This window comes from Cervus canadensis, chromosome 2 (genome assembly GCF_019320065.1).
Source record: "Cervus canadensis isolate Bull #8, Minnesota chromosome 2, ASM1932006v1, whole genome shotgun sequence".
NCBI classification, from domain to species: domain Eukaryota; kingdom Metazoa; phylum Chordata; class Mammalia; order Artiodactyla; family Cervidae; genus Cervus; species Cervus canadensis.
Window position 1 is genome coordinate 41,763,670 of NC_057387.1, and position 24,006 is coordinate 41,787,675.

General features: G+C 37.6%; 1 protein-coding gene across 1 annotated transcript in view; it reads right to left on the minus strand.

Moving 5' to 3' along the window:
- Positions 1-24,006, minus strand: part of PALMD (palmdelphin) — a 57,543-nt gene that overhangs the window by 25,416 nt on the left and 8,121 nt on the right. The window contains exons 2-3 of the mRNA XM_043460559.1: positions 8,597-8,677; positions 1,946-2,070 (exon numbers count right to left, since the gene is read on the minus strand). Of these exons, the coding sequence (XP_043316494.1) occupies positions 1,946-2,070; positions 8,597-8,677 (206 nt within the window). The remainder of the gene's footprint in view (positions 1-1,945; positions 2,071-8,596; positions 8,678-24,006) is intronic.

Here is a 24,006-nt window from a genome sequence, read left to right on the forward strand (position 1 = left end):
CACTTCCTAACAGTGTGAGTTCTTTAATCTCTCTTTAAAAAGTGAAGATTATAACACCTGCCTTACAGGGTTATGAGAATTAAGTGGGATGATATATGCAAAGGGCCTGGTGCATAATATGACTCAGCAAATACATTTTCCTTCTCCTGCCTCTTACTTCTCTCCCTCTTCCTTCTTTTTCTTTTTCTTTCCTTCCTTCCTCCCTCTTTCCCCTTCTCTCCATTTCCTTCTTTCCTTATTTGTTCACATAGGAGCTGTAACTAGGCAAGTCACTACCAAAACTACTAGAAGCTTATGTGCTTCTCAGAGCATTCAGGCAAGGCCTGAAAGCAATCAGGAGAGTCCTAGTAAATTCTCTGGGATTACTCAGAAAGCAGCCAAACTTGTTAATGGAGTTTGAGTATATGTAGCCACTTCAATTATCATCAGATGCAGAGAAAGTTGGAGGTGTTCAGTATGTGGAAAGACTTCAAAGAAGGGGCTCTGAGGGAAAGCAAGGAGGTATCTGTGCCGGGTGAGGGTTTACAGGGATTAAATTCAGGGTTCCTTCAGAGATAAGGATTGTGTATGGAGGAGTGAGGAAAGCAATCATCAGCGAAACCAGACTTTGTTAGGAAGCTTTTGCTAAGAGATGCTTTACGAATAATCAAGTTTTCCAAACTGTAGAATTCATTTATTGAATTATTTTTTGAAGTATATCCCATCTGCCATTCAGAAGCAGATGTGTCTTTGAACAAACAGCTAAGAGGTTTATAAATATAAACATTTCAGTGACAAGATATAACTTAAAAAGAAATTTTAATTTAAAAAACATCTGAATAAGAATGAACAGTAAATGATTTTAGCTATTAAATACACAAATGTATGAAATTAAGCTAGTAAAATAAAAATCAGTTGAGAAAAGAAAGTTTTTCTCCATGTTGTCAATTTTAGGCCTAATGCAATCTGATTGCACAAAGTGGTATGTTTGGACAAAAAGTGGTTTAGCACAGCTACTGGATACTTTTATTTTCTAGATCTTTCCTATGGTCCTCACTAAAGATAACAAATTTGTAGTGAGCAAGGTTTTGAAAGTTACCTATGTTTTAAAGATGTCTAGGCTTTAAATTATTGTCATTATTATACCACAAAATAATTCCATCTTTTTTTCATGTGTGGTTTAAAAAATGATTTTTGACATTTCTCACATCTCTTTCTTCTATCTTATCTATATTTTGTAATAATATTAATAATCCCATCTTATATTTGAGCTCTCCAGTTTTTTTCATGTCCAACACCTCATTTTAAACCATGCCAATTAAAAAACTTTATTTGCTATATCAGAAGTTGCTGATGCTTTACTATTGATAATTGTAAATTATGGGCAGGGAAGGACATTGGGAAGTGAAGTCAACCCCCATGACCAACCAGGGAAGTAGAAGAGAGAAAACAGTAGTGATGTAGTCCCGTAGTCTCTTCTCTTCCAAAGTAGCATGGCTGTGACTGGGGAGGGCCTGGGAAGAGGTGATAAGGGGGAGCATGCGTGCACACACCCTTATAACCGTCACCTGTCCTAAGGTGAGAGAGAAGGTTGAGGCTGTGAAGAATTGTTTTTTGATCTCCTGCTGAGTTCAAGGGGCTGCTAATAGTTTAACACATGCATTTTTCATCTGTTCAATAATTCTGAAAGATAGATGTCATTAATACCATCTTGTAGACGACAAAATGGGCTCAGAGAGCTATGAGTAACTCACCCATATGTATTTTAAAAATGAGTTTCATGGTGCTATGTGTTGGGGACATTTACAGCAAAATATATATTGTTACTTTGTGGTGTGTTTTCTTTATCAGAATTCCAAATGGAAGATCTGATTATGCTCCTAGAAAAGAGAATGGCTTTTATACATTCAGTCTGGGACAAAGTCAAGATAAAGGTAGTTGTAGAGAATCTCAGAGAGGGCCATACCTGAGGATACTTTGTTCCAGAACCTGGATCTGGTGCTGGTCTTGTTGATTCTGCTTCTTCATCTCTTCCTGCTCTTTTCCACTGCTGATTCCATCTAGAAGCCATTTCTCCCTCAAAGCCTTTTTCTGATATCAGGAAACATAAAGATATGTTCTTATATCAGTCAAATATTCCAAAATCTCCAAAAGCAAATTCCAAATGCTTTCAAACTTACTATTTTTAATAGTGGAAATATTAAAGAGAATTTTTTTCTCTCACTGCCTTGCCTGAGTAAATTTGATAGTTTCCTACTTTGCAGCCTTCTTGACCCTCTTCTAAAGCCAGTGTTTATGTATCTAAGTCCTATGTATATTCTAAGGTCTAGCTCAGGTCCTATTTCTATATGGAAATCTCTTTCCTACCCCTGTATCCCTTTCCCTCTGACAGACCCACTTCACCCTCAGAGAACTCTTTCTTCAGAATCACATAGCAGTGTATATTTACATTTGCTGCTGCTGCTGCTAAGTTGCTTCAGTTGTGTCTGACTCTGTGCGACTTCATAGACAGCAGCTCACCAGGCTCCCCCGTCCCTGGGGTTCTCCAGGCAAGAGCACTGGAGTGGGTTGCCATTTCCTTCTCCAGTGCAGGAAAGTGAAAAGTGAAAGTGAAGTTGCTCAGTCGTGCCCAACTCTTAACGATCCCATGGACTGCAGCCTACCAGGCTCCTCCGTCCATGGGATTTTCCAGGCAAGAGTACTGGAATGGGTTGCCATTGCCTTCTCCAATATTTACATCTGCTGTATGTTTACTATGTGTTTAACATTATATAGGAAACTTATCATGGTAGCGCCTTAATATTATTTGTTGGGTTGATGAGTGTATATCTGATGTCAAAGTAATAAGTTCCTTGAAGTTATTTGCTATGTATCCCAGTGACAATACACAGTGACTGCTCAAAAAAAAAAAAAAAAAACTTTTGTGGAATTAATTGAATTTGTGGGCAAAACAAGAGATGGCTTTGTATCTTAAAAGGGCTTTCCTGGTGGCTCAAATGGTAAAGCATCTGTCTGCAATGCAGGAGACCCGGGTCCAAACCCAGGGTTGGGAAGATCCCCTGGAGAAGGAAATGGCAACCCACTCCAGTACTCTTGCCTGGAAAATTCCATGGATTGAAGAGCCTGGTAGGCTACAATCCATGAGGTCGCATAGAGTCGGACAGGACTGAGTGATTTCACTTTCCTTTCCTTTATTGTCTCTTAAATGAATTCAGTGATAGGCTTAGTCTCTGTGGTTGACATTTATTGTTTTACCTGCCCAGCACCCTTTCTTTCTTCTGAGAACCTCTTTAGGTTCTAGATATCCCTTCACTTCAGCCCCCTACTTGTCCCAACAATATAATCCACAAAATTCATCAATCTCTTTAAATATTGGTGAGTTGAACTCCTGTCAGCTTGAACAAAACAAAAAAGATTTATGTTTCATCAGATGGAAAAAATGTCTCCTTGAATTTGCATGAAAGAATTACATTCCTGGACTTGAGCTTCAGAAGACAAAGCAAATGACGAAGACCTATACATTTCAGAGAAGTTTTAGCTAGCATCTTGTCCATGTCTCAAGCAAAAACTGTTAAATATTATCTTCAAAGAGTTTCAATTTCTCTTTTTCTCCCTGAAGAAAAGTGCTACACTATATATCTAATCCACTTTAAAATTATTTGCTCAATGATTGTTCCCTGGGAATGTAGTGTGTCTAAAATGGTGAGGAGAGAAGAATGAGAATTTTCCTTATTATTTTGAGACTTCTTTCTCTAACACCATGATTAGAATGAAAGCAAGTAAGAAGAATTTTTGTCTTTTTTTAAAAAAAATGCTAGAATTAATACAACTGGATTACAAATATCTCTGAATTTAAAAGAAATTTAAACAAGTTGATTGGGTTAGATAGTTACCAAAGGACATTACAAAATTACACTGATTACAAATATGTATTATTTGGAATTACAACGTATAGAGTATATGAAATGTCATCTGTTCTAGTTGAAACAGTGAGAGGGCCTGGAAGCCTATAGAGGTTATAATAGCCTATAGAGCCTATTATTAAGTCAATAATAACCTCACCTCAGATCATCATATTTGTGTTGGCTTTTTCAAAATTTCAAGCAATTGCATGTGGACAACACACCCTGTAAAAGCAGTTTGTATTATTGCAATTTGTAGCCAGATTGTTTCTCCCAATGTTATCTTTTCCCTTAATTATAGTTGTTTAGTTGTTTATAAAAATATGTTCCCACAGACACAGTAATTATTGTTAATAAAGGTCAAGATTTATCTCCTGATAATATGTCAAGAAAATCTGAGTATATAAGCACTTAAGAATTTACCTTGATTTTAGTTTATTTTTATTTGATGAAATATGATGATAGCTAATGCACAGTAAAGAAGATAGATGACAACCATCAAAGTAAATTACAGTTCTTACAAACCACCTACAAGCATAGTTTCAGTCAATTACATCCACATCACTATAAGAAACACTCAGATGGGATGGATGGTCTTGTGATGCCAAGTTACAGAGGGTGGTGAATGGTTCCTGTGACATAATTAGGTTATCTTGGGCTACATTCATGGTTCTTAGTCTGGTTAGGACTAAGGATAATGTTAATTTTACCCTTAAAAACTTCATTCATAATTCAGGAATTATCATTTAACTCTGGCAGAGAATTTTTTGCATCTAAATAAAAAATATGTAATTTGGATGGGTAATCAGCATGATATGGTACAAATTGTAGTACTCACAACAGTTATTTTGCTTTTATGTCACAATTTAGACTTACACTTCAGTCTGTGAGGCTGATGAATAGAATAAAATCTATTTCACAGCAATGACATTCAGGATCAAAATCTATAGTAACTAAATGAAAATATAAGGGACATGCATGTAGTAGATCTTTTGGCAATTTTTTTCCCAGCAGTTCTGTATTCTACACAACAGTTACAAGAGACTTTAGGAATAAATTAGTTTTTTATACCGTGATTTAAATAGACTCCAGATAAGAAAACTTTTCTAGGTTGAGTATGCTTAGGTTAGTGTGTTTCTAGGTGGCATGAGATTGTGATCTTGATACTAAGCAAGATGATCCATAGTGAACAAGCCTCAGGAATGTTTGAATGTGAGAATGCTGATAATGGCCCTGGAAACTCCTTTCCAAGAATGTCATCGGTATGAATGTCAGGTTCCGGACCTATAGGGTATTTGAGTGAGTTCCCACAACTATTTTGAAGTGTGTGTGTGCTGCTGATACAGAAGGAGCACTTTGAAAATATTTACATTTGTGTTTTTTAAAATGGGTTGCTGAAGTCTAATTAAATAATTTGCAACCAGGAAAGTGGTGAGGATGGTCACTGGAATGGAGACAAGTAGATGAAGAAGAAAATGAAAGACTGGTAATTGCTGAAGCTAGCAGAGCTTTTCTGACTTGGTGGACATCTTTTAGAATCGATTTTTAAAATACTTCTGCACATTTTTGAATTCTGTTGTGGAATTATGCCTAGTTGCTGTTTGAAATAGCCAACCATTTTCTGCAGAACTTGGAAGAATATGATTACTGGAACAGCCACTCTATGTTCCCTTTGCAGTTGATGACTCAAATATAGTGTTCATCACAGTACAAATTATAAATGTCATTATCAGTTCAGGTGTCTGTTACCATTTTAAGGGTGCAGATCAAACATGTTATATTCTTAATGCTCAGCTTAGTGCTTTGCACGTATTAGGTGCTTATTTAATAAATGCTTATTTGTCAGGAAGCATTTAACAAGAGGCTTCCTGTGTGCTGTTTTGGATCTGTCAGGAACCCTCTGGCCCTTGTTGATTCCTGAATATTCAGGAATTAAGAGGAGAGGCACGCCTTACCCGGGGCTGAGGAATCCACGCATTTCTCATTACAGTGATAAGTACCCTCTTCCTTTTGATGAGCCAAATGGTAAAAGGTGATTGTTTGCAACTCTCTCTTTGATAGGGATCATCTTATGTTTTGTAAGTCTGGAATTTTAATCTTTGTCTTTGTTGAGCATAACCACCTTGTAAGACAGTATATATGCCCACGCCATGTTGATTCAAACACCTTTGCTCCAGAGCTTTGGTCCCCGTGTCTTTCTTTCTTTCTATTCCTCCTTTCTGTCTTTCTCTCTCTCTATTTCTGGCTAATTCCTTGGAGCGCGGAGGCCCGCTGAGCTCACTTTCTTGCCCGGGCTTCTAAGCCCCTTTCGAGAACTCGCACGGTGGCTTCACCCACTGGAGAGGGCGCCTGGTGCCTACATGCAGCCGCACGAGCCCTAAGTACAGGACTCTATTGGCTCTCCGCGTAAACCGGAGGATGTCAGCCTCTTTCTCTCTCTTACTCTCAGAACCACCAGGTTCCGGTCCATTAAAGGACCAACAAGCGCTGTCAGCCTCTTTCTCTCTCTTACTCTCCGGGCCACCAGGTTCCGGTCCATTAAAGGACCAACAAGCGCTATCAGCCTCTTTCTCTCTCTTACTTTCTTATCCTCGACTCCGGACCACCAGGTTCCCGCCCATTAAAGGATCAACACTTACTGACCAAAAGACTTTCTATTTATCTGTTAAGACTCAGGTTAAATCCCATACCTTTAACAGAACATTTTTTGACTACCCCAGATTAAAAAATTGCTGTTTATACTTATGTTTCAATTTAAAAAACCATCATTTAACTTCTCCTAATTATTTATTTAACCTTGAATTTCCCACTAAGTTGCAAGCAGAAGGGCTGAAACTCTGAGGACCACTGCTAGTCTCTAAGGCATTAAGATGCAAATTAGGAAATGGTACAGCTCCCCACTCCTACCCGGCCAGGTCAATGTGCAGCTTGGGAAGGTGGACCGCACTTTTGTGCAGAGAGAAAGAAACTGCGTCCAGACAGAAGCAACCCTGTGCTAGGTGCGCAGTTCCAAGGAAGTATGGGCAGGATTTCAGCACCCCCCTCTCTCAGGTATCTTTACACAGTATACAATCTGCGCAGCTGTGTACTGCAGTCCAAAGCATAAAACATGCTTTGATGACTGAATTGTATTAGAGGAGATCTGGGTTCCAGAAGGCGAACCTATAGGGAAGATTATAGATTACTTTTCAGACTTTTTTTTCTTGGTTAAGTATTGAAATGAAGCATCAGCTCAGAAATGGACCTCTCAGTGTGTTAGAGTTTTCCTGTATGAAATTTACCTCCCAAAATGAACAGAGGAGATATATTAACCTTTTCTCCTATTGTGAACTCTACTGATGCTTGGCTACCCATTCTGCAAGGATAGAAATTACTCAGAAACAGTAATTAGTTCACTGTGAGATCCAAAATGTGTGTGTGTGTGTGTGTGTGTGAGAGAGAGAGAGAGAGAGAGAGAAAGAAAAAGGGAGAGAGAGAGGGAAAAAAGATTTTGCAGTTAGAAATTGCCTATCTCAAAAATTGTTGTATATATATTTTCAACTTCATTTGACTTGTACCAAGATAACTTGGTAAAATTTGTTATTTCATTGATTTTTCTGGGAGTACACATTGCATTTCTTGACTAGACATACTGTAAGGATAGCAGGCTGACTATACTTTGAAATTATTCATCAAACGTTGGAAATGTCAATTTGTATAAGAGTGAAGAAGCAAACAGAATCCAGAGAAATGAAGCTAACTGGAATCTTAAATTGTATCTCTTCTCTCAGGAGGTGATTACTTGATCCAGCAGAAAGACGGATTTAGCAGAATTCAATAATTTAGCAAAAGACTGTAGACCCCACGAGTGTGTGGCACTGTTTCACTGACGGATTTATCATGTCCACTGATAGAAGCCCTGCCAGATAAATAGTTTCCTGCTTAGGCCTGTTCACAAGGAGCTCCTGTTTGTCATTGGGTTGCATCCTGTGACTAAGCTACATAATAAAACGTTGAGACTCAATGTGCTTTTATTACAAAATGACCACACCCATGAAAGATGTAAGGTCTGATTTTAAAAATGGAGGTTTATTTTTGGTTATGATCTCATGTTTTGTCAAAACAAAATAAAACAGTACCTTGAACCACACTCAGACAACACCGAATCCACTGCATTGAACTCTTTTTTTTTTTTTAGAAGAGAAACTTTCATTACTGAAGCTAATAATTATATCTATTACATTTTTTCTATGTTATTAGAGAAGGTTTATTTTTTAAACTTAATTTCTTTTACTGTCTGCACTGAACTCTTAAATGCGAACATCCTTGAGCAGGCCCAACAGTTATGCTTTACACCCCCCGGGTAAAGGCTGGCTTTTCATTGATTTCAAAAGAAACTTCCCAGCTGGATCCGCTCCCAAGGGATAATAAGCAAGACTGTACTTAGGGCAAAAGTGTTAATACTGAATTCTCAAGGTTACCAAGAAAATGAGGAAATGCAGTAATAAAGGATAAAAGTAACAAAACCATGCTTTCAATTTTCCACTTTTGCCAGAAAGTGTTAGTCTTATATGCAAATAACACTAGCTTGTTGTCTTCCCCTATGGGTCTTAAGGTGTTAGTATAAGTCTGTTGGGATTTTTTTCCTTCCTTAAAGCATCTATACTACTGAAATTTGAGTGCAATTAGAGTATTTGAATCAGAACCACTGAAATGAAGTTAAAGTCATAAGTTACCTTTAAATGCTGGTGCTTTAGTTTTTCTTCCTCTATTTTCAGACGCTTCTGTGAGATTTCTTCCTGTATTTTTCTTTTATCCTGAAATAAAAAATATTGCAGCATGATCAGTTTTTTTAATTTGCTTAAGTATGTTTCCTGGGGATGTTGTCATTATTGAATGGCTGGCCAGTGGTATGCTCTTGGCATTGGTATGAAGCTGCTTTGGAAACCCTTATTTCAAAGCAAAAGAGAGTGACGTGGAACATGCAAAGCATCTTACTGATGGAAAATGATATAAAGAGCTTTTTCAAAGAGAATTTAAAAATAATCACTTTCCTTCCCCCCTCATCTTTTCTATCTTCCCCATTAAGTCTAGCAAGATTGAGCTACTGAATGATGCAATGGAAACTCTGAATTTTAAGGTGGGAGTTTTGAAATAGGCATGAGGAAATATTGTGAGGAGAGAGATTGTTCTGGGCACAAGACTGAAGAAGCTGCTGGGTAAAAGGCCTGCTTATGTGTGAAAACAGGATAGCCTCCAGAGCATTAAAACAACAGGGAGCTAGAAAATGTGACTGTTTCCTCCTGTAAACGTTGCTATGAGAAGAGAGAGAGAAAAGAATCAGATAATGGATATTAACACTAAGAGGACTTCTAGCAGAGGTTAAAAAAATTCACGGAGAGATATAGTACCTTTCATCATGTTTATTATTATTATTTTAAATTTTTATTGGGTATAATTGATGTACAATGTTGTGTTAGTGTCATGCATACAGCAGAGTGAATCTGTTATGTATATATATACACCCACTGTTTTGTTTTTTAGATTCTTTTTCTATGCAGCTCATTAGAGTATTCAATAGAGTTTCCTGTGCTACACAGGGATCCTGATTAGTTATCTATTTTGTATATGGTTGTGTGTATGTGTCAATCCCAATCCCAAAGTAGAGTTTGTCCCTACTCCCTTACACCTGGAACCGTAAGATTATTTTCTACATCTGTACCTCTATTTGTGTTTTGTAGATAAGTTCATCTGTAGGCTTATTTTAGATTCCACATACAAGCAATATCATATTTTTATTTCTCTATCTGTCTTACTTCACTCAGTATAACAATTTCTAGGTCCATCCAGGTTGCAGCAAATGGCATTATAATGTTCCTTTTACTAGGTGAGTAATGTTCCATTGTATGTATGTACCACATCTTTATCCATTTCTCTGTTGATGGACATTTAGGTTGCTTCTACATCCTTGCTATTGTAAACAGTGCTGCGATGAACACTGGGGTGCATGTATCTTTTTAAATTATGATTTTCTCCAGATACATGCCCAGGAGTGATGTTGCTGGGTCATATGGTAGCTCTATTTTTAATTTTTTAAGGAACCTCCATACAATTGTTATGAATGGTGGCTATACCAGTTTAAAACATACCCTAACATCATTCACAAAATAAACTCAAAATGGATTAAAGACCTAAAGGTAAGACCATAAAAACTCTTAGAGGAAAGCATAGGTAGAACTCTGACATAAATTGCAGCATAATCTTTTTGCTCCACCTCCTAAAGTAATACAAATAAAAACAAATAAATGGGACCTAATTAAACTTAAAAGCTTTTTGCCCAGCCAAGGAAATAATAAATAAAACAAGTGGACAACCCTGAGAATGGGAGAAACTATCTCCAAACAAAGCAACCAACAAAGAATTAATCTCCAAAATATACAAAACAGCTCATGCAGTTCAATATAAAAAAAAAACAATCAACCTAACCAAAAAATGGGCAGATCTAAATAAATATTTCTCCAAAGAAGTCACACAGATGGTTAAAAAGCACATGAAAAGATGCTCAACACCTCTAATTATTAGAGAAATGCAAATCACAAGTTTAAACTACAATACCTTAAAATCCCAGACAGCATAACTGCTGATACACAGAAGTTGTACTTTTTAAAGGCTGTAGCCTGCGTACTAAGTAGAAAGCCTGGGTTCAGTTTCTGCCTCTGCCATCTACTAGCTATGCATCCTGGGACAAAGTCCTTCACGTAGTGCCCCGTAAAATGGAGGTACTGAGGGTACCTATGTCATAAGATATGAGCCTTAATGGAGCGAATATATGAAAAGCTCAGAACAATGCTTGACACATAGTGTTCCATAAGTATTCGCTTAATAAAAATGAGTAAATAAACACATAACCTATTAATCACACAGAAAGCAACACATTAACTCTGATGATGGTTCCACTGGTTTGAAATGCTTTAGAACTTTCCTGTCTGGAATTGTTTGAGACATTTTACAAGCCATGCAAAAAGGCCCTGGTTTCCTTATTTTTTGACCAGAGGTGACATTATCCTCCATCTTACTTATAAAAATTGGTGCTAAATCTGCTTTCAAAATGGAAAACTCCCAAAGGTAAACATTTGTTGCCAATAAAGACCTCTAAAGGAATTTGAAGCAGGCTGAGAAGGTAATTTAGAAGGAAGAGCTCCAAAAATATTTGGCAGCAATAAGGAAACAAGTGCATGGCTTCCTGGTGTAACTCCTTTGAAGATAAAAACTCCTTTTTGATGTATAAATTCAGGTACATTTGTTGAATGTAACAGAATTCATTTGAATGTACATTGCTGTCCAAATATATGTCATGTTTCTGTTTGTGTGTAATAAGCATATATGACCTTATCAGTATCTTTTTTTCTTTTTTAATTTCATGAACAGTTCTTTAGAAGAAAAAAAAGAGCTTGGCAACAAGCCTGAGTTTTCAGATTCACTTGTTTATTTGGATTAAATCTGGTTGTTTAAGAGTAAAAACTATGAAGATGTCTTTGAGTCAATTCTTCACTATATCTTGAAACTGTTATTGAGCAAATATTAGTAATATTTTAAACTTATTGTGCCAAACATTTGGGTAAGTATTTTTCAGGCACTATTTCACTTTAATAGTCATAATAACAGAGATATAATAATATTACACTTAATAGTTATGATAACAAAGACATAGTGTAATAACTTTCATTTTATAGAAGAGGAAATGGAAGTTTCCAGAGATTAATTAACCAATCCAAGTTCTCACAGCTGGTGCCTGGTGGCTCAGTGGTAAAGAATCTTCCTGCCAGTGCAGGAGATGCAGGTCCGATCCCTGGGTGGGGAAGATCCCCTGGAGAAGGAAATGGCAACCTACTACAGTATTTCTGCTGGGAAATCCCTTCCACAGAGGAACATGGCAGGCTACAGTTCTTGCCGTCACAAAGAGCTGGACATGACTTAGTGACTAAAAACACCACAGAGGCAGAGCCAGGATTTGGACCCAGGCAATTCGAGGTCAGCCTCTTAGCTGATTCACTACATTATTTCCCTGAGTGGGAAGTTAGTCAGCTTCTCACCACGTCCCCAGTTGTCCTGTCTATTGTGAACCACTGGGGTGTGTTGGCAGTGCCAGGACGGCAGCACTGGAGGGGCTTCTCATTAGAAAGGCGTACACACACTTTCAGTCTCCTGCGTGCTAGGGTGGAGCCGTCCACCTCTCTCCATGGACAGCCCATAGAGAAGAGCACACTCTGTATGTGTGACCATGACTGCTGAACCCAGCAACGATTGCCCGCCTCTGCTGGTAGCCAGTCCATGCTGGTCGTTTCATCCTGGGTGAGTAACGACATAATGAAAGCTGTGTGCAGAGGCAGGGCATCTGAAGTGTTTGGGCAACAGGATGCTTACAGAAGGGTTGCTAAGGAATCCTAAAGTTTTGTCACTCAGAGGTAATATGATGCCTTTCTCATGTCAGTGTAGGTAGTTAAGAAGGTAATTTTCTAATGTTATAGGCATGATTCTATTTTAAGATATGAGTAAATTTTCCTCATAAAATATTCATCAACTGCAAATTATTGTCCTTTTGCCAAATTTCATGAAGATCTATAAGCATTACTGAAAACTAATATGGCAACAGTTTAGTTTCATTATGGCAGGGTAAACTATAATACCAGACCACCTGAGCTGCCTCTTGAGAAACCTGTATGCAGGTCAGGAAGCAACAGTTAGAACTGGACATGGAACAACAGACTGGTTCCAAATAGGAAAAGGAGTACGTCAAGGCTGTATATTGTCACCTTGCTTTTTAACTTTGTAATGCAGAGTACATCATGAGAACGCTGGGCTGGAAGAAACACAAGCTGGAATCAAGATTGCCGGGAGAAATATCAATAACCTCAGATATGCAGATGACACCACCCTTATGGCAGAAAGTGAAGAGGAACTAAAAAGCCTCTTGATGAAGTGAAAGAGGAGAGTGAAAAAGTTGGCTTAAAGCTTAACATTCAGAAAACTAAGATCATGGCATCTGGTCCCATCACCTCATGGGAAATAGATGGGGAGACAGTGGAAACAGTGTCAGACTTTAATTTTTTGGGCTCCAAAATCACTGCAGATGGTGACTGCAGCCATGAAATTAAAAGACACTTACTCCTTGGAAGGAAAGTTATGACCAACCTAGACAGCATATTAAAAAGCAGAGACATTACTTTGTCAACAAAGGTCCATCTAGTCAAGGCTATGGTTTTTCCAGTGGTCATGTATGGATGTGAGAGCTGGACTATAAAGAAAGCTGAGTGCTGAACAATTGACGCTTTTGAACTGTGGTGTTGGAGAAGACTCTTGAGAGGATCCCTTGGACTGCAAGGAGATCCAACCAGTGCATCCTAAAGGAGATCAGTCCTGGATGTTCATTGGAAGGACTGATGTTGAAGCTGAAACTCAACCCACCTGATGCCCACCTGATGTGAAGAACTGACTCATTTGGAAAGGCCCTGATGCTGGGAAAGATTGAAGGTGGAGGAGAAGGGGACGACAGAGGATGAGATGGCTGGATGGCATCACTGACTCAATGGACATGAATTTGCGTAAACTCTGGGAGTTGGTGATGGACAGGGAGGCCTGGAGTGCTGCGGTTCATGGGGTCGCAAAGAGTCGGACACGACTGAGCGACTGAACTGAACTGAACTGAAACTATAAGTTAAGCTTAAAATGTCATGTAGTTTTATTGTTAGTATATCAAAAGTTATTACAGTCAGCTAATTGCTTCCCAGATTATCATGGAACAAATATTAATAGATGTGAAATGCCATCTGTTTCCAAGAATTTTTCCAGAAACTTAAGCATCTCTATATACATCTATCATAATCCAACATATCAGATATTTATTGATGTTAACCGATATGAATAACTTATATTACTGTTTGCTTCTCCAGTGTTCAACTAATAAAGACATTTGTTCAATGAACAATTGCCTAGATGTTCAGCTGTCTAAATTGGAATATTTAACAGCTGACACCCACAAATTTCAATTCTGTAAAAGCCTACATCTTAATTGTTTTGCAAATTTATGTAGCTAGTACAGCTATACAGCTGTTGCAATCATCTATGATGCATTGATATTATTGCAATCACATACTTGATAAAAGTATCCTGATACATAAGAGTGTGAGTACTTTAGGTGTATCACTGATTAACAATTAGCTAATATTCTAAAATGCTTGAATCTGTCGAGATGGCAGGATTTGTCATGAGTTATTTAATTTTTAATTTATTCAATAGTTAGTGACTTCTGTACAAATGCTTTTGTCAAGGCAACACTAAGCGTTGTTCGATGTTTGAAGATTACTCAGAAGTAAATACTTTCACCAAGGAAGTTACATGTCTTAAAGAAGGAAAATCATTTGTGCAGGGGCCTATAAGAAATAAAGTGATAAATGTCATCACTAAGGCACAAGTGAGGTGTGGTGAGAGTTGAGGTGAGGCAGGAAGTGATGATATCTATGATCATAGATCATACATCATGATGTGGTTAGGAGAGGCTCTGAAGAAGCATCCAAATGAAACAATACTTTGGGTAGTTGCTAGGGTGCTGGAGGGTGGGGAGAGAAGGCATTCAAGTTCATTGTGAGCAAAGGCCTGATGTAGAAAATTGGGACATTATTCGGAATAAAATGTCTGGAATCTAAATTGCTGAACAGAGGGTAGTGGGAAATAAAATAAGAAAATGAAATGAGGATAAATCCTCAATAGAAAATACTGAAAGGCAGGGCACGAAGTTTAGAATTAATCTACATGTTGAGATAGAGAGTAATGAAAGGTTTTCAGAGGGAGAGGAATAATAGAGTTTAAACCACATTTTAAGAAGTTTAAAATAGCCTGATTGAGTATTGAAGGAGGGCAACTTGAAGGGGATCATCGTTTACAACTCACACATAAAATCAAGAGAGCTGGAACAAGAAGTAACAGGAGGTATGGATGTCAGAGATATCAAGGAGTTAAAATTAGCAGGACTTGGCAACTGATAATGTAGGGATGCAGGAGAGAAAGAGGTCAAAGGGGAGTACAAGTCTTTGATGCCCAGGTAACTGAGAGGAGAGCAGAATCATTAGTTGAAATAGGAACTTCAGGAAAAGAGAGCCTGGGAGGAAAGATGATGATTCACAGCAAGTTTGAGGTGTCTTTGGGGCAACTAGGTGGAGTAATCTGGCAAGTAGTTGAAACATTAGATGAAGAGAGATCAGAAGTGAGAAATAGAGATAAATATGCCAGAGTTTTGGAAGGGATAACTGAGGCCAGGAGACAAGGTCAAAGCATGACAAGAGATGTATTTATGAAAAGTAAGGGACAGCTAAAGACAGAACCTTATGAAGCATCACACTTAGGGATATTGGAGGAATGGAATCCATGTGGAAGTTTATATGGGACCAATTAGATATTATTGATAATAGAACTTGGTGAATTGGGCCAATTCAGTTAGGCAAATGGTTTCAGATTCATTCTGGTAGCAGTATCTTATAACTTCATGACTGTCTTTGCTGATATTTTCATTTTTAAGGTCTCAAAAGAACAATAATAGAAGCTAACTGTTTGGATTTAAATACTACCAACAATGCAGAACTTACTGGTGAAGTGCAGATAATAGTAACTTTGAAGGAAAGGGATGTGCTAACCCAATATTCACAGAAAAGAATACTGAGCAGAGTTACAGGTTTAATACACTTCAGTGAAAGTAGATTTTTTTAATCCTTGAAAAAAAATTCTTGAAAAGTTGTTTTAAAAATTTGTTGAAAAAGAGTCAAACATTTCAGGAGGGACCATAGCTCATGAAGCACAGGCAATTTACAAGTGGAAATACTGATGCACAATTACAAATGATCTCAAGTAAAAAGAAAACTAAACAAAACCAAACTAAATACTTTTAGTTTACTGGGAGCTTCCCCAAAGTTCATGAAACCAAGAATACAGATGAACAGGTGGTTACCCATTTGTAACAGTGTAAATAAGGTACAGATGCAGGGTGATGAGAAGATGTGAAGCATGTGGGAAACACTAAGGGTACAAAAAGCATGTGTGTAAAAATAAATCTATATAAAATGTTATGTTGAGAGCATAAAGACCACTGCTTAGATACACAGTGTAATATTAGCAAGACGGAGATAAACTAGAACTAGTTCAGTCCTATTTTACTATAATTTTTTTTTTTTTGACTAAGGAGAGTAATCTTGAGCCTGGAAATGGTAGAATAAATATGCTTAAAGGAAACTCAAATCCCAAGAGGAAATAAAACACTGAAGACACAGCTGCTCAGACTCTCATGGGTTTCAATTCAAGGAGCAGAAACATTTATAGACACAACAGGAAAATGTCAAATAGTCTTGGAATCTTAGGTGAAATGAAGAGACATCAGAAGGCTGAAGATGGTATATGATCTATTTTTCCCCCAAACTTATTTATTTTTAATTGAAGGAAAATTGCATCACAGTATTATGTTGGCCTCTGCCATACATCAACATGAGTTAGTCATAGGTATATATGACTCAGTTTTTTGAACAGAGATAAAGGTGAATAAGGAATATTTAAAGAAGAAAAACATCTATTTCTGCTTTATTGACTACACCAAAGCCTTGGACTGTGTGGATCACAATAAACTGTGGAAAATTCTGAAGGAGATGGGAATACCAGACCACCTGACCTGCCTCTTGAGAAACCTGTATGCAGGTCAGGAAGCAACAGTTAGAACTGCACATGGAACAACAGACTAGTTCCAAATAGGAAAAAGGAGTACGTCAAGGCTGTATATTGTCACCCTGCTTATTTAACTTCTATGCAGAGTACATCATGAGAAAGCTGGGCTGGAAGAAGCACAAGCTGGAATCAAGATTGCAGGGAGAAAATATCAATAACCTCAGATATGCAGATGACACCACCCTTATGGCAGAAAGTGAAGAGGAACTAAAAAGCCTCTTGATGAAAGTGAAAGAGGAGAGTGAAAAAGTTGGCTTAAAGCTCAACATTCAGAAAACTAAGATCATGGCATCTGGTCCCATCACCTCATGGGAAATAGATGGGGAGACAGTGGAAACAGTGTCAGACTATTTTTTTGGGCTCCAAAATCACTGCAGATGGTGACTGCAGCCATGAAATTAAAAGACGGTTACCCCTTGGAAGGAAAGTTATGACCAACCTAGAAAGCATATTAAAAAGCAGAGACATTACTTTGCCAACAAAGGTCCATCTGGTCAAGGCTATGGTTTTCCAGTGGTCATGTATGGATGTGAGAGTTGGACTGTGAAGAAAGCTGAGCGCTGAAAAATTGATGCTTTTGAACTGTGGTGGAGAAGACTCTTGAGAATCCGTTGGACTGCAAGGAGATCCAACCAGTCCATCCTGAAGGAGATAAGTCCTGGGTGTTGATTGGAAGGACTGATGCTGAAGCTGAAACTCCAATACTTTGGCCACCTCATGCGAAGAGTTGACTCATTGGAAAAGACCCTGATGCTGGGAGGGATTGGGGGCAGGAGGAGAAGGGGACGACAGAGGATGAGATGGCTGGATGGCATCACCGACTCGATGGGCATGCGTTTGAGTAAACTCCGGGAGTTTGTGATGGACAGGGAGGCCTGGCGTGCTGCGATTCATGGGGTCGCAAAGAGTCGGACACGACTGAGTGACTGAACTGAACTGATCTGAAATGTATTGATTAATCCTTTTTCAAAGTTGTAGAATGAATTATTAAACAGTCTTGTATTTAGACAAGGAACATCTAAGAGAAAATATTTGATATTTTAAAAAAAATTTAAAAGAATTTCTTTTGTTTAAATTTTTACAATCTGCAGATAATGATGATTAGCTAACGTTTACTGAGCTTTAAGCCAACTTTTTCACTCTCCTCTTTCACTTTCAAGAGGCTCTTTAGTTCTTCACTTTCTGCTGTAAAGGTAGTGTCATCTGCATATCTGATGTTATTGATATTTCTCCTGGCAATCTTGATTCCAGCTTGTGCTTCCTCCAGCTCAGCGTTTCTCATGATGTACTCTGCATATAAGTTAAATAAGCAGGGTGACAGAAAGTGAAGAACTAAAGAACCTCTTGATGAAAGTGAAAGAGGAGAGTGAAAAAGTTGGCTTAAAGCTCAACATTCAGAAAACTAAGATCATGGCATCTGGTCCCATCACTTCATGGCAGATAGATGGGTAAACAGTGGAAACAGTAGCTGACTTTATTTTTTTGGGCTCCGAAATCACTGCAGATGATGATTGCAGCTATGAAATTAAAAGACGCTTACCCCTTGGAAGGAAAGTATGACCAACCTAGACAGTATATTAAAAAGCAGAGACATTACTTTGTCAACAAAGGTCCATCTAGTCAAGGCTATGGTTTTTCCGGGAGTCATGTTTGGATGTGAGAGTTGAACTATAAAGAAAGATGAGCACCGAAGAATTGATGAATTGAACTGTGGTGTTGGAGAAGACTCTTGAGAGTCCCTTGGACTGCAAGGAGATCCAACCAGTCCATCCTAAAGGAAATCTAGTCCTCAATATTCATTGGAAGGACTGATGCTGAAGCTGAAACTCCAATAATTTGCCCACCTGATGTGAAGAGCTGACTCATTTGTAAAGACTCTGATGCTGGGAAAGATTGAGGGCAGGAGGAGAAGGGGACGACAGAGGATGAGATGGCTGGATGGCATCACCAACTCAATGGACATGGGTTTGGGTGAACTCCGGGAGTTGGTGATGGACAGGGAGGCCTGGTGTGCTGTGCTTCATGGGGTTGAGAAGAGTCAGCCACGACTGAGTGACTGAACTGAACTGAACTGATTGAGTGCTTTATGTGTTGGGAATACTTAAAGAACTTACATGTATCAATTACTTAATTTCCCCCAAGTTGCCAGGAAGTTAAGACCCTGTTTGTTCCTGTTATGCAGGTAAAGCAACTGAGGAGCATAGGTATCTAGATCATGAGAATTCAGTATATCTTGGTTTCAGCATGACTTTTGACAAAATTTCTTATTTTTTTCTTTGCTAAAATTGTGTAAATGTGAACAGAGAGGAATACTTATTTGAAAATGATTATCTTAACATTTTTTTTTAACTATAGAGATAGAAAAATAAAACCAAGCCCAATAAGCAAGTAAACATAAACATATTGAGCTAATTCTTTGAGCCAGAGATTTCAAGGGTGAAGTGGGGGTGCACTGGATGACTTGTTGCTAAAAACTGCTCCAGACGACTTTAATGAACAGCCAGGTTTGGGAAGCAATGAAATAAAAGATGACCAAGGCAAGATTTCAAACATGTTGTCTGTTAGGGACGAGGAACCCAAATTAATGATTATTTTATTATTAATAAAGGTGAACTATGAAACCTATAGGATATGCTAATTGCATGTTTGAATGTTTGAAAAATCTAGACAACTTTAAAGAAAAACATAAAAATCTCCCATAATCCCACTATTTTAGAAATAACTACTAGTTACGTTTTGGTACATTTTATTCCAATATTTTTTCAAAATGCTTAAAACAATTAACTATGTTTATAAAAACACATGCAGAAACCACACAAGGAGGCCCATATGCAGTTTTGTGTTTTACGTTTTGCACTTAATACTGTGTCATGAGCATTTCTCATGTAATTGAATTTTATTAAAATAACTCAATTTTATTCAGAAGAGCATAACTTGCTTAATCAGTTTCCCTTTTTCAGCCCATTAGATTGTTTTTAATCTTTTGCTGTTATAAGTAGCTGTATGATGAAATTCCTTGTTTATAAAATTTCGACCACTTTCGTCTAGTTATTTCCTCAGGATAGGTGTCTAGAATGTAGTTACCTAGTCAAGGGGTATGGATGTTTCCAGATTGCTAAAAAGCTTCAGTGTAAAGTTATTTTAACTTGTATTTATGCAAAGCAGTGTATATTACCTCACTCTTATTAAGTAGGAATATTATATGTGAAAGATCCTTAAGCAATATAAATAGAGCAAAAATAGTCTAATTTTGATCTCTTAATGAGATTTATAAGATTTCTGTGGTCAAATATTATATATTAATGTGTATAATTTTCTTGGCTATTTGTATTAGTTATGTAAAAAATTTTTGTGATGACTACCTGATGGTGATGGCTTAGTTGCTAAGTCATGTCTGACTCTTTTGCAACCCCAGGGACTGTAGCCCACCAGGTTCCTCTGTCTGTGGGCTATCCCAGGAAAGAATACTGGAGTAGGTTGCCATTTTCTTCTCCAGGAGATCATCTTGACCCAGGGATCGAACCTACATTTCTCTCATTGCAGGCTGATTCGTCCCACCAGGGAAGCTGTGATGTCCACCTATATTTTGGTAAAGTGAAAGTCACTCAATCGTGTAGGATTCTTTGCAACCCCATGGATAGTCCATGGAATTCTCCAGGCCAGAGTACTGGAGTGGATAGCCATTCCCTTCTCCAGGAGATCTTCCCAACCCAGGGATTGAACCTAGGTGTCCCACATTACAGGCGGATTCTTTATGAACTAAGCCACCAGGGAAGCCCAAGAATACTTCTCCAGTGGATCTTCCTGACCCAGGAATCAAACTGGGGTCTCCTGCATTGGAAGCGGATTCTTTACCAGCTGAGCTACTAGGGAAGTCCTTTTTTTTTTTTTTTTTTTTCGTAAAGCCTATTAATTTTTAAATCAACAGTTTGAAAGAGTTCTTTGGGAGAAGGATAAGGCAACCCAACCCAGTATTCTTGCCTGGTGAATCCTATGGACAGAAGAGCCTGGCAGGCTACAGTCCATAGCGTCACAAAGAGTCTGAAGCGACTGAACACACACACCCACCCACCCACACACACCCACCCACACACACACACGGGTTCTTTGAATTAGTAATAGCAGCCTTTGTTTGCCATCTCTTGCCTCTCCTGCAATGGCAGGCAGATTCTTTACCCCTGGCACCACCTGGGAAGCCCCCATTGTTTGCCATACTTAGTTGTAAATGAAGTCTCCTAGTTTCCTTTAATTTTTTTTTTTCAATTTATGTTGTTTCTAGAAGTACTGAAAGTTGTTTTTCCTATGTGCTGTGTTGTGCTAAGTCATTTCAGTCTTGTCTGACTCTCTGTGACCCTATGCACCATAGCCTGCCAGGCTCCTCTGTCCACGGGGATTCTCCAGGCAAGAATACTGGAGTGGGCTGCCATGCCCCGCTCCTGGCGATCTTCCCAACCCAGGGGTGGACCCTCCCTATGTCTCCTTCACTGGCAGGCGGGTGCTTTACCACTAGTGACACCTGGGAAGCTCCCCCCCTTTTTTTTGCTTTTATATTTGTAATATCTTTTACTTTTTGAGATACAGTAATTATTCATCTATATTTTCTTCTAGTTTTCTAAAGACTTTTTTAAACACTCTTAAATCCAGTTGAATTAATTTTGACTTATGGTAAATGCTGAGGGTCTAACTATTTCCCCCGCAAATTCTAACTAAATTTGAAACTTAATCAAATAATTCTTTCTTACTGGTTTACTTTTTTATTTACTAATTTTATCATTTACATTTAAAAATTGTAAACTAGGGTCTGGCTTCAATTTATCTGTGTGTGTCTTTAGTTATAGATTTTGGTACTAATACTATGTACCACCAATGAGATAAATTAACATTTTATTGGGCAAGTTTTCCTTTGTTGCTTTTCTCTAAAATGTCTTGATTAGTAGCAGTACTTATTTTTCCCATTGAATTTTGCAATCATTTTGTTAAGTTCAGATAGAAACTAAATGGAAAACTCAGCTGGTTCCTTATGCTTCATCACTCTCTACCAAACCAAAATTACCAACCAACAAACCAGCCAACCAAACAAACAGCCAAAGAAGCAAACAAAAACTCACATACCCTGGTAGAATTTTAAAAGTTACTCCTAATAGTAATTATCATTATCCAGAGATAATCAGAGATTGATACTGTTATATATGATTTACATCTGCATAATATGTTATAGCTCATATAAAGCTGGAATTGTTACACATTTAGTAATTTTATTTCTCTTGATATACCATGAAATGATGATATACCACATCATTAGTCTTCTAAATTATTTTTAATGGATACTTATTATTCCATTATATATATATATATATATATGCAAGTATATCTACAAACTTGTATATGTGCACTGTATTTATTCAGCTAATCCCTACTTTTGGACATTGAATTGGATTCCACTTTTTATTAAATACTCTAAGAAATGATTTTGCTATCTTATGAATGTCTTAAGAATACAATTTATACGCATCTCTTATTTTTCTTTAGTATTTGTATGTTTCTTTGTTAATAAAATTCTTGGTCAAATAGTAAAACAGTTTCTGAGTTTTCTTTTACTGATTGCCGAATTATCCTGTTTCAACAATTTCATGGTGCCACCAGAAGTGAATAAGAATGCCTCCTTAGAGATTTTGATTGGAATTGCATTAAACTTAAAATAAATTTGAAAATATGTGACAACATTTTTTGTCTTCAGACTTTACCTCAAGAAGCGGTGTGTCTCTCTAGACATATATGTCACTTAGTAAAATTAAATTATATATATCCTGCACTGTTCCTTAGTGGGTATAAAACATAAACATAAAGATTTCTTCATATAAATTCTTCCCATTTCTTAAATAAAATTATTTTTAGGCTTTAACTGTTTTTTTTTTTTAAAGTGTAGCTATCAGGAATGAATTACTTTCACATTACATCATGCGTGCTTGGTCATGTCTCACTTTTTTACATTACAATTTCTGACTGTTGTTTTTCAGAAAGCATTTGATTTTTGTATATTCGTTGTATATTTGAATATTGAGTTTTCAATTTAATTGCTATTAATTTTTTTCCATTAAAAAATTGAAGTATAGTTGATTTGCAAAGTTGTGTTATTTTCTGCTGTACGGCAAAGAGATTCAGTTTTACATGCATGTATACATTTTTAAAATATTCTTTTCTATCATGGTTTATCTTAGGATATTGGATACAGTACTCTGTGCTCTAGAGTAAGACCTTGTTGCTTATCAACTCTATATGTATTAGTTTTTATCTACTAACCCCAAACTCCCAAAACTATATAATCAAAAAGATAAAAAAATAAAAAGATACATGCACCCCATGTTCATTGTTGTTTAGTCACTGTCATTCTGGCTCTCTTTTGTGATCCATGGACTGTAGCCTGCCAGGCACCTCTGTCCATGAGATTTCCCAGGCAAGAATACTGGAGTGGGTTGCCATTCCTTCTCCAGGGGATCTTCCTGACCCAGGAATTGAACCAGCGTCTCCTGCATTGGCAGGTGGATTATTTACCACTGAACCACCAGAGGAGCACATGTTCTGAGCAGCATTATTCACAATAGCCGGGACACGGGAGCAACCTAAATGTCCTTGACAGATGAATGGATAAACAAATGTGGTATATACAGATAGCAGTAAAAAAGAATGAAATAATGCCACTTGCAGCAACATGGATATACCTAGAGATTATCATACTAAGTGAAGCAAGTCAGAAAGAGAAAGACAAATACCATATGGTACCACTTATTTGTAGAATCTAAAATATGACACAAGTTAACCCATCTACAAAACAGAAATAGGCTCACAGATAGAGAAAACAGACTTGTGGTTGCCAAGAGGGGTGGGGTAGAGGAGAGATGGACTGGGAGTTTGGTGTTATTATTCTTTCTAACTGCAGAATTCTTGTGCTTGAGATGTCTTTGTATCTAGATTTGGTAGCATAGATTGATTTTGAGTAGTTGTTATGTCTCCTTTTAACATATTGTATCACTCCATGCCAGTTATTGATACACTTACACATTGAAAACTTCATGCTTAAGACAGAAAATTACCTGGCTCTATGTCTCAAATGGTTTGAGTGATCACTCAGTCACTGGGGTTTTACATAAAAACTGTAAGTATGGATCTCACTCAAATTATTCCTATGGTGTTTTAGGAAAGTTGACATATCACAGGGCTCCTGGTGAGGAAACTTCTTGAGTTTCCCAGAATGACACCACTGCCATTTAAATAAATTGAATAAATTAATAAATTAAAATATTCTTATCCTATTTCTAGAGAAGCTAGCTAGTTTCAGTCTGTAGTTTAGGAAGTGGAAACTCTGCTTTGATTCTAGCCTGAACTA